The sequence below is a fragment of the Pogonomyrmex barbatus genome, unplaced genomic scaffold (genome assembly GCF_055798465.1).
Source record: "Pogonomyrmex barbatus isolate J1 unplaced genomic scaffold, ASM5579846v1 scaffold5, whole genome shotgun sequence".
Classification (NCBI taxonomy): Eukaryota; Metazoa; Arthropoda; class Insecta; order Hymenoptera; family Formicidae; genus Pogonomyrmex; species Pogonomyrmex barbatus.
This window is the reverse complement of record NW_028297149.1, coordinates 8,769,170-8,785,811: the sequence shown is the minus strand read 5'-3', so window position 1 is coordinate 8,785,811 and position 16,642 is coordinate 8,769,170. Positions and strand designations below refer to the sequence as shown.

General features: G+C 24.8%; 1 protein-coding gene, 1 long non-coding RNA gene and 1 pseudogene across 3 annotated transcripts; 2 read left to right on the top strand and 1 right to left on the bottom strand.

The window, feature by feature from the left end:
* Nucleotides 1-5,480: 5,480 nt before the first annotated feature.
* LOC105427417 (acyl-CoA Delta-9 desaturase-like) lies at nucleotides 5,481-8,631 on the top strand. 2 transcript variants are annotated; one of them, XM_089081657.1, is made up of 6 exons: nucleotides 5,481-5,739; nucleotides 6,971-7,224; nucleotides 7,321-7,451; nucleotides 7,608-7,813; nucleotides 7,912-8,094; nucleotides 8,246-8,631. In XM_089081657.1, the coding sequence occupies exons 2-6, from the start codon at nucleotides 7,020-7,022 to the stop codon at nucleotides 8,481-8,483; spliced, it is 963 nt and encodes a 320-aa protein (XP_088937783.1). In that variant the 5' UTR covers nucleotides 5,481-5,739; nucleotides 6,971-7,019; the 3' UTR covers nucleotides 8,484-8,631. The 2 variants fall into 2 exon arrangements, with proteins under 2 accessions (XP_088937783.1, XP_025074139.2); XM_025218354.2 differs by lacking the exon at nucleotides 5,481-5,739 and having other exon boundaries at nucleotides 6,955-7,224.
* On the bottom strand, nucleotides 7,216-7,760 carry LOC148935431 (uncharacterized). Its single transcript, XR_016140395.1, has 2 exons — nucleotides 7,620-7,760; nucleotides 7,216-7,471 (listed from the first exon to the last, which is right to left on the bottom strand). It is a non-coding gene; the product is annotated as an uncharacterized LOC148935431 (long non-coding RNA).
* A 4,252-nt stretch (nucleotides 8,632-12,883) lies between the features above and the next one.
* LOC148935430 (acyl-CoA Delta(11) desaturase-like) lies at nucleotides 12,884-15,930 on the top strand (annotated as a pseudogene).
* The last annotated feature ends 712 nt before the right edge of the window (nucleotides 15,931-16,642 follow it).

Sequence of the window (16,642 nt, the reverse complement as noted above, 5' to 3'; positions counted from 1 at the left end):
CAGATCAGGTCAAAGTATTTTTTCGCGGAAGTGCGTTTAATAAAAAATATTTTAAGTAGGATGTCGTATCTTAACATTGAAGTTTTTACTTAAACTTACTTGCTTGTACGATAATATTATTGCATAATTGTCATTACCATATATTAGACTCTTGTTTTTAAATAGAAAAATTAAAAGATTAGAATCTTATCAGTGTACGCTAAAATACAATTTTCAGGAATATGAATTGTAATAATAATATTTAATTTGTTTGTTTGTTATTTTAATTGTAACTACATGTAATTTATTTATTTTAATTATAAATAAACAGTATTAAAAAAAGTAAGAAAATTATATAAACATATAAAAAAATTAATATAAAGATGGGATTTCTTATGCAATTAGTTATTTAATTGTTATTTTACGTACACATAAGTTTATATAAATTATTTAAATATACATATTTATATTTCTTTTCTTTGTTGTTTATCATGTTATTGCTTACATGATTAATCTATTAACAAAATTTTATCATTTCATGATAATTGAAGTTTTTTATATTTTAAAATTAACAACATTTGTCATACAACGGATTTTAAAAATTTGGATAAATAAATATAAGTAAATGCATAAGTAATACTTTCTAATATCCTAATAATATAAAGATATATAAATTGCAATTTTTATTTGATTATGTTTTTTTAATTAATATATTGACTTATTTTCTATATGATGCAATTTATTGTTAGAAGAAAAGAATGACAATTAGCAATTTCTAATTGATACATCATAATTTCAGATTTATGCGACTTTTGTACTTGTCTCACGTGAGCGTAGACTGCAATTGTACACGTGATATCAATCGTGTACATTGGCTGCAATAATCGGACATAGTACATTATTTGGCTAAAGTTCAGACAAGTTCGAAGTCCGTGTGATTAGAGTGGCAAAGATCGTCAGTTATGTCGCATATAAATAGCAATTAATATTATTGACACACTATATATATATATATATATATATATATATATATACATAAGTGTGTCAATAAATATATTATATATTATAAATATATATATATATATATATATATATATATATACACGCTTTATTATACGCAAAATCATATGTTTTCTTCAGAATCATTCAAATTGTTTTATTGATTTCTACGTCATAAAATTTTTATTTACATACATACATACATTTGTTAATCAGCATGAATCATAGAATTACGGAAATGTTATTTTAGACAATTGTATATTTTTGCATGCTAATGTTAATATTAAGTATTGAACAAGAAAAAAACATAGAACTTTAGAAATATCTGATATATTCTATAAAGGAAAAAAATAGTTAAGAAAGAAAGAGGAAGAAAGAGAGAGAGAGAGAGAGAGAGAGAGAGAGAGAGAGAGATTTGAACAACAAAAACGCATTTTAATCGATTTACATGGTTTTCTTAGTAAAAAATATCGAATTAATAAAATAGTCTATAAATGTCCAAAGGAATTTTTTAATTGTTATACTAATAATTTTTAAGTATTTAGTTAGTAATTTTTAAATGTTGATTTTATTAATATTATTAATATTTTCAATTTTCTTATTTGTTGCGAGATGTACTTTGATCATACAAGAATTATATATCACTGAGAAATGGAAGACACGTTGATCAAGATAAATCGATAAAATTGTTATGTTTGTTTTTAATGATTTAATTTTTAAAATGATATAATCATCATGAATCTTACTAATCTACTTATTCAGAATGCATTTAAAATGCATTTCTGCTGCCAAAGTCTATTTAACATCATTGTGAATTCTGAAATTCATCGTCATTGCGAAAAAAAAAGTCAATGCTTGTATATTAATGTAATGGGATTGTATATTTATTTGATTCTCATATATTGCATCTTATTTTCCGGTGATCTTAGATTAAAAATACAATTGACTATGACCTTATAAAGTCAATTTATTGAATATGTTAAATAAGAGTTATATTTTTATTTTAATGGAAAAATGAGTCAACAATTGCACATTTAAACTTTTTTAATATAAAAGATGTAATGACAAAGCAAAAAATTAAAAAAAATGTTTTTTATTAAAGAAAATAATAATATAACATTAAGGTAGAAATTATTAGCGAAAAAGCTTGCAATAACTGTATCAAAGTTTTTCAATATAAAATTTAAATTTCTAAATATTTTTAAATAGATTTATGCTACAAAGTCATCTTCAAGTTTTGGAAGTAATCGAATTTATGATTCACAATCAAATATTTGTATATACAGCTTATTAAATTTATAGAATTATTTTATAAATCTGGATTTTTTTTAAACATTTGAAACTAAATGGTATTTCTTATCCTCATATGTACGTTTAATTCCATAGATTAAACAGATTTATAAAAATAACCAACAAAAAATATTAATCTAATCACATGTGATATTAAACTTAATTTCAATTTCAATAAAAAAGATAATCAAATCTGAATTATCTGTAAGATATTATATTGTTATATTGTAAAATTGAAAAATACGAGGGTTGGGCAAATATGAATTATAATTTAGTAAGTAGAACAGTAAGTAGAACATAATTTAGTAAGTAAAAATCTGTGATTTATTTAACGAAACCTATTATGCTACTGTTCAAAATATTTCCCCTTGATTTGCAACGCATTTGCGCCAGTGATTCGAAAACCTGCGGATATCATTCGAGAAGAAATCTTTTGATTATAGGCATAGCCATTCTTAAACAGTCTATAATTACATTCCCATTGATCAAACCTTTTCTTGCCCCACTGCTTCTTTAAGGAGCTGAAGAAGTGATAATCTGATAATGTAAAATCTGGATTGTATGAAGGATATGGGAGAAGATATTTCAATGATGTCCATGGTGTGAGACAGGCATTAGCATGGAGAAACAATATGTGTCCTTTTTCTCTTGTTTTTGATAATGATTTTCACTGGATCTTCGAAAAATATCGAATAATATTCAGCATTTATTGAGAGACGGTCTATAAGGAAATCTACAATAAATTCCCTTGTTCCTTAACGTTAACCTTCGCTTTGTCCATTTTTCTCATTATTGACTAAATACATAGCAGCAAAGAAGAAGTGAGATGAATGATCTATAATAGAAGTGTATCTAACTCCTCAAACTTCCGCTTTCATCGCACTGCGCTGCATTGCTGAAATATAAATAAATTATAATTCAAATTTGCTCAAGTTATATATTATATACATATATTATAAATAATGTCATATATACATTAATTCATATATATATATATATATATATATATATATATATATATATAAATTCCATATTATAATCCTGAAAATATCTTTTAGACATCTTTTGATAAAGTCTTAAAAATATCTCTTTCAAGATGTCTTTACAATGTTTTTTAAATATGCATCTGGGTTTTTTAAATATGCATCTAAAATGTTTTTTAGACATTTTCTGGGTTATTAACATGCTAAATTAGAAATATACGAATACGAACAACAGTTCATGGATTCTTTGTCTCGCTCGTTGACTGATTGATAATGAAGAAATCAGAAAAGAATCAGTGCAGTGATTCGAAGAATTCGTGAAGTTGATATGAGAGATACGTTGATATATACTATTGTCATAAGTTGTAAGAAAGTCTACGCAAAAAAAAATAGTTAATTTTGTGGAATAATTTTAATCAAATATTGCTCTGCAGTTCTCTTTCAAAAAATCCTTGAATTCATTCTAGATCTTCCTGGAACTTCTTTTATACAGAATATTTATTATATTATACATTTTGCAAAAAGTATAATATAATAAGAAATTGTGTGTAATAATTAATTTACTCTTTTTTGCATATATCTTATGATACTTAACTTTGATTTGCTTTCTTGCTTTCTGGCTTTATGGTGTTGCTTGTATAAATATAAATGAGATTTGGTCCAGAGCTTTTGTATTTTAGATTATTCTTTATTTTTTGTAAGTAAAGCAGGTTATACTAAACAAAAAAGTTATGTACCATTTAACGATTTGTGCAGTAGATGAAGTATTAATTTGAAGTATTAATTTATAAATATGAATGAGCATATATGCTGCGTATGTACGTGCGTGCGGGAGACACCCGGTGTTACGCACAATTGTTAGGATTACGGTGATATATTGATGCTGTATTTGTTGATCATATTTATTATGGAACATTCTATATACATATATGAGCAACAATTTTATCGAATATTTCAATCAGATCAAAGTGTATAGCGGAAAGATACGTAAATGTAGCTTTCAGCTTTTCTAATTTTTGAATTATTAAATAAATTTGTTGTTTTTAAATTTGTTTTAAATTTGTTTATATTATATTAATATTTAGTATGAGAACAAATTCTTTCTCTCATGGTTAAAATTAGAAAGTGTTATATTTCATCAAGATTCAGTTTTATATATTTTATAATGTTTAAAAGATAAGACATATTCGAAAATTCATATAATTTTAATATTGAAATTAACAGTATAATTAAAATTTTGATCTTTGTTATGGTAAGTAATTTCTTGTTATTCTTTACTGACAGCCAGTTAGTATGTTTTTCTATTAACTCTTAATTTAATAAATTATTGTTTTTTTCAAGTTTGTAAGTTTCATATATAGTGTTCTAAATAAAGTAAAATATTTAAAAATTATAAATACATGTATTATCATTGCAATACTTAATATTCAATAAATAAACAATAATACACAAGTAACTTTTTTCAAAAACAATTAAGAAAAAATATATAATATTAAAAAAATTGTACGGAAATTATTTAAGTACAATATTTTTTACAAATTATTATTAAATAAATAAAAATAAAAAATATATTGATTGCATTTTCACACAAACGAGAATATGAACTATGATGATATAATTGTAAATATGAATATTGCTAACTTTAACAAACTTGTCAAAATAAAGAAAATGTCATTTGAAACATAATTTTTTGCCTAGAATCAATGTTTATTTAAAAGATTGTTCAATTTAAGTCGATGGCATATGGTGCTTTTTTGGTTGCTACACGGAAAGAATACGCTGCCATCACGACAGCGAGCATGCAAATCCAGCAAGAAATCTACACTTTTGCTGGCAAATCTAAAAATTTGGCTAGATACAGATCTGAAAACGATTTTGTTGGGCCTTCAAAATTATTATATACGATGTTCAAATTGATTGTTAGAAGATCAAATATTTTTGCAATATTATCATTATATTTAAGTGTTCTACAAAATAATTTTAATAGACTAATAAAATTATTTTCAGATCTGTATTTGGTCAAATTTTTAGATTTGCCAGCAAAAATGTAGATTTCTTGCTGGATTTGCATGCTTGCTGTCGTGATGGCAGCGCTGCTGACAGTGATACTGACTGTCTTGCTAGTTTAGCTTCACACGAGTGCGAGTTTTCGTGATAGCTGAATAGAATTTTATAGAAAACACTTGACATATTTATTTATTTATTTATTTTAAGAGTATGTAGGAATATAGAAATAAAAAACATTAGATAAGATGAATAAAGAAAGGTCAAATGTAAATATGAATGTATGTAAAAATTGTTAAATAAAAATGTGAACGAAAATAAGCTTAGAATGTAAATGTAAATAAGAAGACAATAAATGTAAATTTAAAATGTAAATAGAGCTGGTAAATAGAGCTAGTAGGAGAAGTAGAAATAGCGTATAAATAAGAAATAGTGCAGGTGAATAAATAAGTAACCTTTTTCGAGAATTATCATAAAACGTTATGTAAGTAATATATAATAACATATTAATATAAGTAATAAAAAGTTGTTTATCTGTGAAAAAAGTTGTTTAAGTACAATATTTTTTACAAATTATTATTAAAAAAATAAATAAAATATAAAAAATAAAAAATGTATTGGTTGCATTTTTACACACAAATGGGAATAAACTATGATGATAATTTTAAATATAAATATAGCCTAACTTTAACAAATTTGTCAAAATAGTAAAGAAAATGTCATTTGAAAATATAATTTTTTGCTTGGAATAAATGTTTATTTAAAAAATTATTCAATTTAAATCGGCGGTGCTTTTTTGATTGCTGGATTGCTTGTGTGCTCCTCTGCTGGCTCACTTTGAAAATTAATCAAGACGTAGCTTTAGATCACGTGATCAAAATATTCCCTTTGATTATCAGATATTCTATCATTCCTCTGTTTGCTACAATTTGTCAAAGCGAAAATAAATATGACGAAAAAACAAATAAATAATTAAATAAATAAATTTGTCAAATGCTTTCTATAAAATTCTACCCACTCAACCAGCACGAAAACGCACCGTGGAGCTAAACTAGCAAGACAGCATCGCTGTCATCATGACAGCAAGCATACAAATCCAACAAGAAATCTAGCAGCCAAAAAAGCGTGTGCTGGCTTTAAATGCAATGACGCGAAATGACATGATACTAATAATTGCATTATATAATGGTAACGTGAGTTCGCAATTTTATGCATAACATAAATTATAAAAGCACTAGTCGTTTGAACAAACGTTTATTACGAGTTCGTTCATTTATTACGAATTTGTTCTATCGATCTTTTTTTTAGTTATCGTTGACTTGTTGATAAATCGTAAGTAAGCAAGTGAATAAATATTATATAAATTTCTCTATAAATGCAAAGCCAAAGCTTAAAAATAATTTTAATAATATTGTATAATATTTAATTATCGATTATGTTTTATTCTGTGTTTCTGTGAATATTATTGCTTCTCACAAATTCTAAATCGAAAATTTAAAATTAAAGTAAAGCATGGAAGCTTGTATTTAACTCACAATTATATATAGATTTCTATATATGTTTATTTTTTTTGTTTTTTAATAATAATATGATATAATTTATAAAAATGAAACGAACAATGTAAATATAATGAATACATTAAGTTAATAAGAATTATATATCTTCGTAAATTAAAATTTTATCAACGCTTCTAGTAAAAAAGAAATAAATAACAGGTACCGTAGTCATATATCCAATAGTTATATCCAGTAGTCATTGTCTAATATGACAGCAATCGTATTAGAAACTTCTGGTATAAAATGTAAAGAATCTATAAACGATAAAGTACCAGCAAAAGAATTATACAATAGTAATTACAAATGGAAAATTGTTTGGAAGAATGTCGTTATATTCGCCTATGTTCATCTTGCCGCCATTTATGGTCTATATTTGTGTTTCTTCAAGGTTAAATATTGGACAATTATATGGTGTACGTATTTATTTACTTTTTTTTAAAATCTAGATTACATTTTACAAGCTTTGTTAAACAATATAACTTATAACAATAATGAACAGTAATTTTTAGTTTTAGGTATTGTTGTCGCTTCAAGTTTAGGTATCACTGCCGGTGCTCATAGATTATGGTCCCATCGATCTTACAAGGCAAAATGGCCCATGAAATTTATCCTTATGATTTTCCAATCTGCTTCTTTTCAAGTAAGTTTAATCTCTTCTATCTTCTCTCATTAAAGTAACAAACAAAATAACATTCGAATTAATTAGAGATCAAAATTATACATTTTGTTTTTTCACAATAAAATTTTATATCAATAATGATCAATATCAATATCTTGTATTATTATTTATATTCAGGATGATATTTACACATGGGTCAGAGATCACCGTGTTCATCACAAATTTACCGATACAGATGCAGATCCATATAACGCACGCAGAGGATTCTTCTTCTCGCATATCGGTTGGCTTCTGACTCGTAAACATCCTGATGTTGCGAGCAAAGGTGCCACGGTTGATTGCAACGATCTCGAGCAGGATCCATTCGTGATTTTCCAAAAAAAGTACGGTACATATAATTTTTTTTTTTAATAAAACCAATTATGCATTAATTTTTAGTCAATTCTACTGACTTATCCTGCGTTTATATTTCTTTTTTTAGATGGTATTTATACTTAATGCCACTCTGCACCTTTATTATACCAACATTAGTACCTTGGTGGGCATGGGGCGAAAGTTTCTGGTATTCATGGCACGTTGCGGTCTACAGATATTGTACAAATCTAAACATTACCTGGTCTGTCAATTCCGCGGCTCATATGTGGGGTGTAAAACCATACGATAAGTACGTATTTCTGATATTATAAAAAACACAAACACAAATAAAATATATAAAAATTAACGAACTGTTTACAATAGTCTGTAAACTGCTGTTGCTTAGAAAATCTAACAACTTAATATTATTGCTTAGAAAGAAAAGTTCATTTTATTCGCAGATCAATCACCCCCGTCAACAATGCTGCAGTTTCGTTTTTAGCTCTTGGCGAAGGTTGGCATAATTATCATCATGTATTTCCTTGGGATTATAAAGCAGCAGAATTTGGAAATTACGGACTCAACTTTACCACAGCTTTCATCGACTTCTTCGCTTATTTAGGTTTGGCTTACGACTTGAAAACTGTACCTACAAATGTGATAAAGAAACGTGCTTTACGAAGCGGAGAAACATATTAAAAATAAATCTAACGATTAAGTAGAGCAAAACACAATCTCAATTTATTTTCTATCCAACAAATTGTCTTTTACGTTCAATTATAAAATAATTTGTAAATACTAATTAGAATTATATATAAATATATACAGTTTATAATATTGCATAAAATCTTGTCTTTTATTATAATTTATGTTATGTTAATTGTTGTTTTAAATATGATCATTTAGTTCAAATATGATCACGTAAAAGAATATATATATTTTATTGCCATTTATACAACAAAATGGTATGCTTCTAGCGCTATATGTGTAAAAAATCTAATAAATAATATAATTAAAGCGTTTACAGCAATCGAAAAATATATGCGATCTTATATAATACAAAAATATTGATGTGTGTAAAGAATATCTTTTTTTAAAGTTTAAATATATATTTTACAGCAATTTTAATCAATAATAACAGGTTTTTGTCAGTATACTATAGATACATATTTAGAATTAGTTGAGATGAAGTAATTAAACTAAAAAAGTGTTGAAAATAATAGATTGTCAAAATTATTGCATTATAAAAATAAAAATAGATTTGCACAAAATGTCACTCTTAAATTTTTAATTTTTTTTTTAAATCTTTTAATCTTTAATAAAAATTTAAGTAAAAGTTTTTGTATTTAAAATATATAAACATTAACATGTATAAATGTAAATTAATTTGCTATAATGTAAACTTAGAAATTAATATCAAGAAATTTACAAAGATGAATTATGAAATAAGATTTCAAAATTTTGAATATCTATTTATGAGAATTTTTTCCAATTATTTTAAAATATTACTTATTTACTTTGTATAAATATAATTAAAATTAAAAATTTTAATTTATAATATTAATAACTCTAAAAAAGTGATAGCCTTTAATTTAAAAAAAATAAAGTATAAATGATATGTATATCTTTGTATTAATTCAAAATTCTTTCTTGCAATTAATATCATAACACTATTACTTTTATATTGATAATTTTTTTGCACATATACACACAAAACTTATCAAAATATATGATTTTTACGATGACTTATCATGAAATAAGCGCAACGAAAGAACTAATCAACATCACGAAAAAAAGGCTTCAATGTTTTGATCAATATTTCGAGATTTTGTTAACATGCCTTTTTTAAAAAAATTATAATATTAATACTAATACTTACTATACATATATTATACACTGAGGTATCGGGTAACAGTCGTATCACTTCTCGTGGACAAATAGAGCAGATTGTATTAAATAGAGAAGTTAAACCATTTTGCGATTTTCGCAATAATTGAAAAATTATTATTTATACATATTCATGAATGAGCAAGCATTTATACAAAAGAACAGCCTAGCGTTCTTCATATTTATAAATGTTATGCGTGCGCCAATGTTGAAGGCATGCATTATAATAGACATTCTATCATAGAACACATTCAAACGTTTTACAACGCGCCCAGCAACTATAAAAGTGTGCATCTAATAAGCACGTCTAGAAACGATGAGTTGTTCTTTTGCTCAATTGAATATTTGCTTGTTCATGGATACTCACTGTATAAATTAATAACTTAAAAATCATAAAATAATTAGAACTTTTTTATTTATTCAATATAATCCTCTCTATTTACCAAGAGGTGACGGATCCTATATAATATGTACTAGTGTAATATCTTAATAATGTATTAATAATGTAATAAAGTATAAAGTATGAATACAGTTATATGTTATATAACTGTATTCATACTTTAAAAGAATATTTTTTTAAAAATAGAGAGTTTTGAACCTGACCTGAGAGTTTTAAACTGTAGAATGTCAATGCAAAGCTATTTATTACATTCTCAATTTTTTTATATAATATTATTTCGCACAATAAAAAATATAAATTCATGATTAACTTTAACTTTTATATTGTATTCTTGTAATTACTTTTCAGATATTTTTCTGGTACAATATGATAATTATAAAATGTAATATATATGAAAGATAAATATTGCAGTCGGTAATCTAAATAATTATGTTTGGAACTGTCATTTAGAACTTTTAGAGATTATATTGATGACAGATTGAGGTTACGGAACATATGTCTTAGAAAACATCGACGATCTTTTTGATATTCAATAACGATGACGATTCTCGCCATTTTACAATTACGTAACCTTTTAAAAGATCTTTTGCACTTTTGCAGAAGTTTGACAATGCATGATATGATTATTATTATGCGGTTTGTTGTCATGCGATAATCTTTATTAGAACCTTTGATTTTCGGAGTATATACGTGTCATGCAAATATATTGTGTCATTTTTATTAACTTGAATAGTCGTTTAAATAAAGATTAATTCTAACAAAATAATTATTTTTCCAATTGATATTTCTTTTACTAGTTTGGCAAATATATCAAAGTTCGTAATATTGTTATATTGAGTACCTTTCACTTTCTTATGTTATTAGATGGAAATTTCATTTTAAAAAAATTATGTCTTATGCTGCCATGGATTCAAAGGATTATATTTGTCTTAGAAAAAAATATCTTTAAGACATCAGAAAGATGTCTTTTTGATATTGTTAAAAACATCTTTAAAAGTACATATCTTTAAGACAGCTTTTTCAAGACGTCTTTAAGACATATCCAAAAGATGTATTTATGATGTCTTTTGGTAAAATCTTAAAGACAAAAAAATCTTTTATAAGTCGTTTTTTAAATGTCTTTTATACATGCATGCTGTCATGGAAGCAAATATGAATATTGCAAACTTTATCAAAGTACAGAAAATGTCATTTAAAAAAATAATTGTGTGCTTAGAATCAATATTTATTTATAAAATTATTCAATTTAAATGCAGTGACCTGAAATGATACGATATGTTAATAAATGTATTAATCTGACAACGTTAGTTTTCAAGTTTTATACATAGTGTAGGTTATAAATGCAATTGTCGTTTGAATCGCGACAACTAGTCAAGAGTCTTAAAGGCAAATTTATTTATTTGTATCTCAGACAAAAATTCTATTCATTTATAATTATGTAATAACTTAATTAATATAAGTATTTAACTGTAATAATAAAATGAAAATATACAACATTAATAAACCTAACTAAACTAAAATCAAAATATAACAAAAAACTAAATTAATTTTCTATAAAGGTGTAAATTCTTCGATTGAATTTAGAATAATTATCTTTCATAGCAAAAAATTAAATCTATTGCTAAACGTTATTACAAGAATCGTCGCTTTTGCCTACATAAAAATGTAGTGAAATGTATTTAATATGCCAGTATTGTAAACTTTAATATATTTACTAAACATCCCTTTTTAAAAAAGGAATATTAATATCAAAACTCTAAAGTTTCAAATCTCTCAAAGTTTATTGTTGCCTCTTTTTCGCAATGCCAATTCTTGCGTTACTTATAAAAGAAAACGTTAACAAAAAAAATAACAATTATCCTATAATCAAATGTTTTTTTAAAAGACACAATCATAATACGTTGCATGCAAATTTATTGTTAATGACACAGTAAATTTGCATGCAACGTATTATGATTGATACATTAATGCAATAACATGCAACTTTGTGTGTAGATTACAAAAGCATGTCGTTTACTAACAGTATAATATGAAAATTCGTTTTATCAATAAGTGTTTGTTGCAAATGAATAAGAATATTTATAATACAAATAAAGCAAATAAACTTAAAAAAAGTTTTCTATTTCTCCTTTTATACTTACATTTTTTAGATATTTTTATTTTTATTAAATTTTATAATTTTCATAAATTATTGTGCTTTGTTGTCAAGACTGTAGGGAATGAAATTTTGATACTTTGCATTTTGAAAATTTGCAAATTATATATAATTATATTACATATAAAATTATATTTTTGAGCGTAACATCATATTATTGCCAAATCAAATTTTTAAAACTAATTAAAAGTTTTGAGAATTATGTTTTTATTCTTAATTAGATTTAATTTAATTCAAAAGATATTTAATTGTTTATTGATTGCCGTACCGAATGAAAAGTTTTCAAAATATTTTCCAAATCTGTTTTATTAATATTGTTTTATTAAAAATTTTTCCATTTTAATATATTTTATAAAAATATTATGACGAATTATTATAATATAATAAATAAACTGATAGCTTATATTATTCTTTTTTATTTTTGATTGAAGGATATAAAGTTTATTATATATAGTTAGTAAAATTAGGATATTATTACATTATTAATTATATTGTGCAAATTTTTAACATAAACTGATACAAATATCTATTTGCTGTTGATTGCATTCAACGTAATAGATTCCAAGAGTTTCTCAATCCTGTGTCACAGTAAAAGAAGCTTTAATCGACGATATAAATTTAGTGAAAGATGTTGACATCAACGATAAAAAATCTAAAATGATTAAATCAAAAATGTTAAACTTCAAAACTGACATCATGGTATAAAGCACTACAACTTTTTGTATTGTTATTGGCATTTATAATATACTGACTTTCGACTACATGAAAAATTTAATGATTACATTATAAAGTATCATATATTAAGTATGTTATCTTATATAGAAATCTTCAAAAAAGAAAATGTTTTTTACATAATTATTGGAACATACTGATATTTCTTTAAAGTTCCCGAGCGATATTTTTCCCGAGCCCCCACATAGTTTTTCTCATATTGCCCTCATCAAGTTTTTCCCATCTAGCCCCTACATAGTTTTTCCCATATTGCCCCTACATAGTTTTTCCCATCTAGCTCCCACATAGTTTTGTGATATTTTTCCTTGTGATTTCTTTAAAGTCATATTTTTGGTTAATTAAATAAAAATCGAACAATTAGAATTAATATTGTCCTGGCCAGCGATTATAGCTTTTCGTATTTTTCCGCGAAAGAAATTGTTGATGAAATTAGTCCTATTAAAAATAATTAATATGACTATGGATAATTTTCTTATAACATGATTATTCCAATTTTTATAGTTGCAAAGAAAAATTGCTTTTTTTTAATTTTTATCCCTGTCAAATAAATTTTAATAATTAAAAGACGTTGACCAATTTTAAATCATAAAAATGCCATTTCATAAAAAGATTCAAAGAACAACATAGATACACATTCAAAATTAAAATATTTAAATAAATGTAAATTGTAAAATTAATATTGATATATAAACATTTAGATATTTATATTTAATCACCAAAATGTCAATTTTTTAAAAGATCCTTAAGTATATGCTTGTATTTTGCAAGTCACATGTATTGTCTGAATTTCAAGTTGTATACAATACACACAAAAACAATACACACACATCGGCGCAGCGTGCACATCTTTATACATGTATATATACATATATACATACATACATATATGCATTTTATATTTTTAAGTATTCTCGATGTACATTATATTCAACATTGGTGTATCCGTTGGAGCTCATCGATTTTGGAGTCATAAGAGTTACAAAGCGAAATTACCATTAAGAATTTTATTTCTTTATATTCTTCAATTCAAGTGGACAGGTAATCTTTATAAATTATACTATATGATGATAAATCTTTATGTATACACATATATATATATATATATATATATATATATATATATATATTAACATAATAAATAAACTGTATGTTTACATGTGTAATTTTATAATATTTTGTGTTTACCATAAATTTTAAATCATACAAATGAGAAATATTTTCTTATATTAAAAAATATGAAAAAATAAAAGTATATGATTTCTTATAACTTTAAAACAAATTTCCTTATGCAATACAAACAGGTTGTGACACATATCAGATAAGTTTGCACAAATCAAATATTTTCAAAGTGCTTAATTATCAAAAGAAAATATAAACGCAAAAAAGTCCTAAAAGTCCTAAATGTGTTGAAAAGAATTATTTTTAATTTTGGCAGAAAATTCGTAAATAATATTTACATTTTACCTAAATATTCGATATTATACATGTTGATTTCAACACATGTATATATTATATATAGTCCCTCTTCTCCCTTCGCACACATATAATTGTTTACTTTTAGAATACGATATATAAGTGGGTTCAAAATCATCGTTTGCATCACAACTATTGTGATACTGATGCCGATTCTCATAATAATCAATGCGGATTCTTTTATGCGCACTATGGCTGGGTGATGATGAAAGAACATCAAGAATTTATTAAAAAAAACAATTAGATTTATCAGATATTATGACAGATCCTGTAATCTTTGGTGTAAAGGTATGTCCAACCAATAATAAAAAACACTTTTGATATTTTTATTACTTACATAAATTATTATCTTATATATATATATATATATATATATATATATATATATATATTATCTTATATATATATATATATATATATATATATATACTATTTCAAATAATATAAATATATGCAAATAATATCTGTCAAGTGCGGATATGCTTCAAGCTTTAAACAAGCATTTATTATATTCATTGATCAAACATTTTCTCTTTGATTTTTATATTAAAACATTTGTTTTCTGTATTAAACTCAAAGATCTATTAATAATTCTGAAATATTTCCAAAGCTTTAGAAAATAAACATAAATCTTATTTAAATAAATCCCAAATAAGTTTCATTTTAACAGATACATTTTGTTCCAACTTTTCTTTTGCTTCATCCTATCTACGATAATATCTGTATATCTTTGGAACGAAACCTAGAACAGAGTTATCATATCGCAAATACGATTTTATACGATATATGATTACCTTGAACTTTATATGGACAACTAATAGCGTTGCTCAGACATTGAAGTAAATTGTAAATCGTTTCGCGATTTCACATTTAAATTATGTACTTATTATATGGTCTAGTGCCTCTGCCAGAGGCATAATTTAAATGTTAAATCGCGAAACGATTTACAATTTACTTCTAAATAGATATGATTTCATAATTTTATTTATGTAATGCTAATGATATCAAGGAATTATTTTACAAAAAAGCATCACATTTGATTAATAATTTCCTTAAGAAATAATTGTGAATTTAAATTTATCTTAATGACTTGTAATATAATTATAGAAAGGATTAATATTTTGTTTTGTTATATTAATATTTATTTACTAACAATCGTTTCTAATTTTTAAAAACGTAAACCCGACAGACAACAATTTTGTCACTTATATAACAGCTGGAGAAAGCTATCAATTTCCATCATGTATTTCCATGGGATTATAGATCATTGGAAAGCGGAAATAACAGATTGAATTACACCACTTTCTTCATCGACATCTGTGCAAAACTAGGATTAGCGTACGATCTTAAATATCCGTTCGATGATCATATAAAAAATGTTATATTAAAGAGAGGTGATGGAACACACTTTATATTGTCCAAAGTACCAAAACCGCAATAAGATTAGCGTGTTGCGCGTATGTTGGATCGATTTCGACAGAAATTTTGCGACAGGATAGATTTGGCGATAAAAATTCTGTATATAAAGACATGCACAGACTATTTTAATAAATTTATTAAGCATCGTTATAATGCGTCAGTAACATTGTGCAAAATGAAATAGTATGTATAGCGGAGTGAATTTTCTGATCGCGGCAACCGATTATATAATATATAATATAATTATAATTCCAGCATATGAATCAATGAAAATTCCAATAGCGATCTAATATTATCGGATTTGATGAAATTTATCCGATAAACGCACCTGATCTTGCTCTTTATCTTATTATTATTAATTTAAATAGATACTCGCTTTCATCGTCTTTTCCGACAAATGTCTTTTTCTTCGCAGCAACGTTGGAACAAGTATGTAAAATTGCACGTTTTAAATATTTAGACTTGTTTATGTAATGTAGTTTATATAATTTTTCGGGAATTGGCAATTTCTTTATCGTCTTTGTTAAAGTAAAATTCATTATTTAATAAAATTATATTCGGTATCGTTTAATAGATTTCAAAATTTATTAAACAAAATTTATAATCGTTGATCAAATCTACAGCTGAAAATTAATGATAGAATGTTATTCTTGTCGTCATTTTTCACTTGATATTTTTTTTACTATTTTAGCTAATATTAAAGTTAAAATTAAAGTTTGCAATACTGCCAAATTAATTACATTTCACTATCTTCTTATGTATTTTAAAAAGCGCCGATTTTTGAAATAGTAT

Coding starts and splice junctions, on each gene's coding strand:
- LOC105427417 (XM_089081657.1), top strand. CDS start 7,020: ATGACAGCAATCGTATTAGAAACTTCTGGTATAAAATGTAAAGAATCT. Junction 7,225..7,320: donor ATATTGGACAATTATATGGT/GTACGTATTTAT, acceptor AGTAATTTTTAG/TTTTAGGTATTGTTGTCGCT. Junction 7,814..7,911: donor TTCGTGATTTTCCAAAAAAA/GTACGGTACATA, acceptor TTCTTTTTTTAG/ATGGTATTTATACTTAATGC.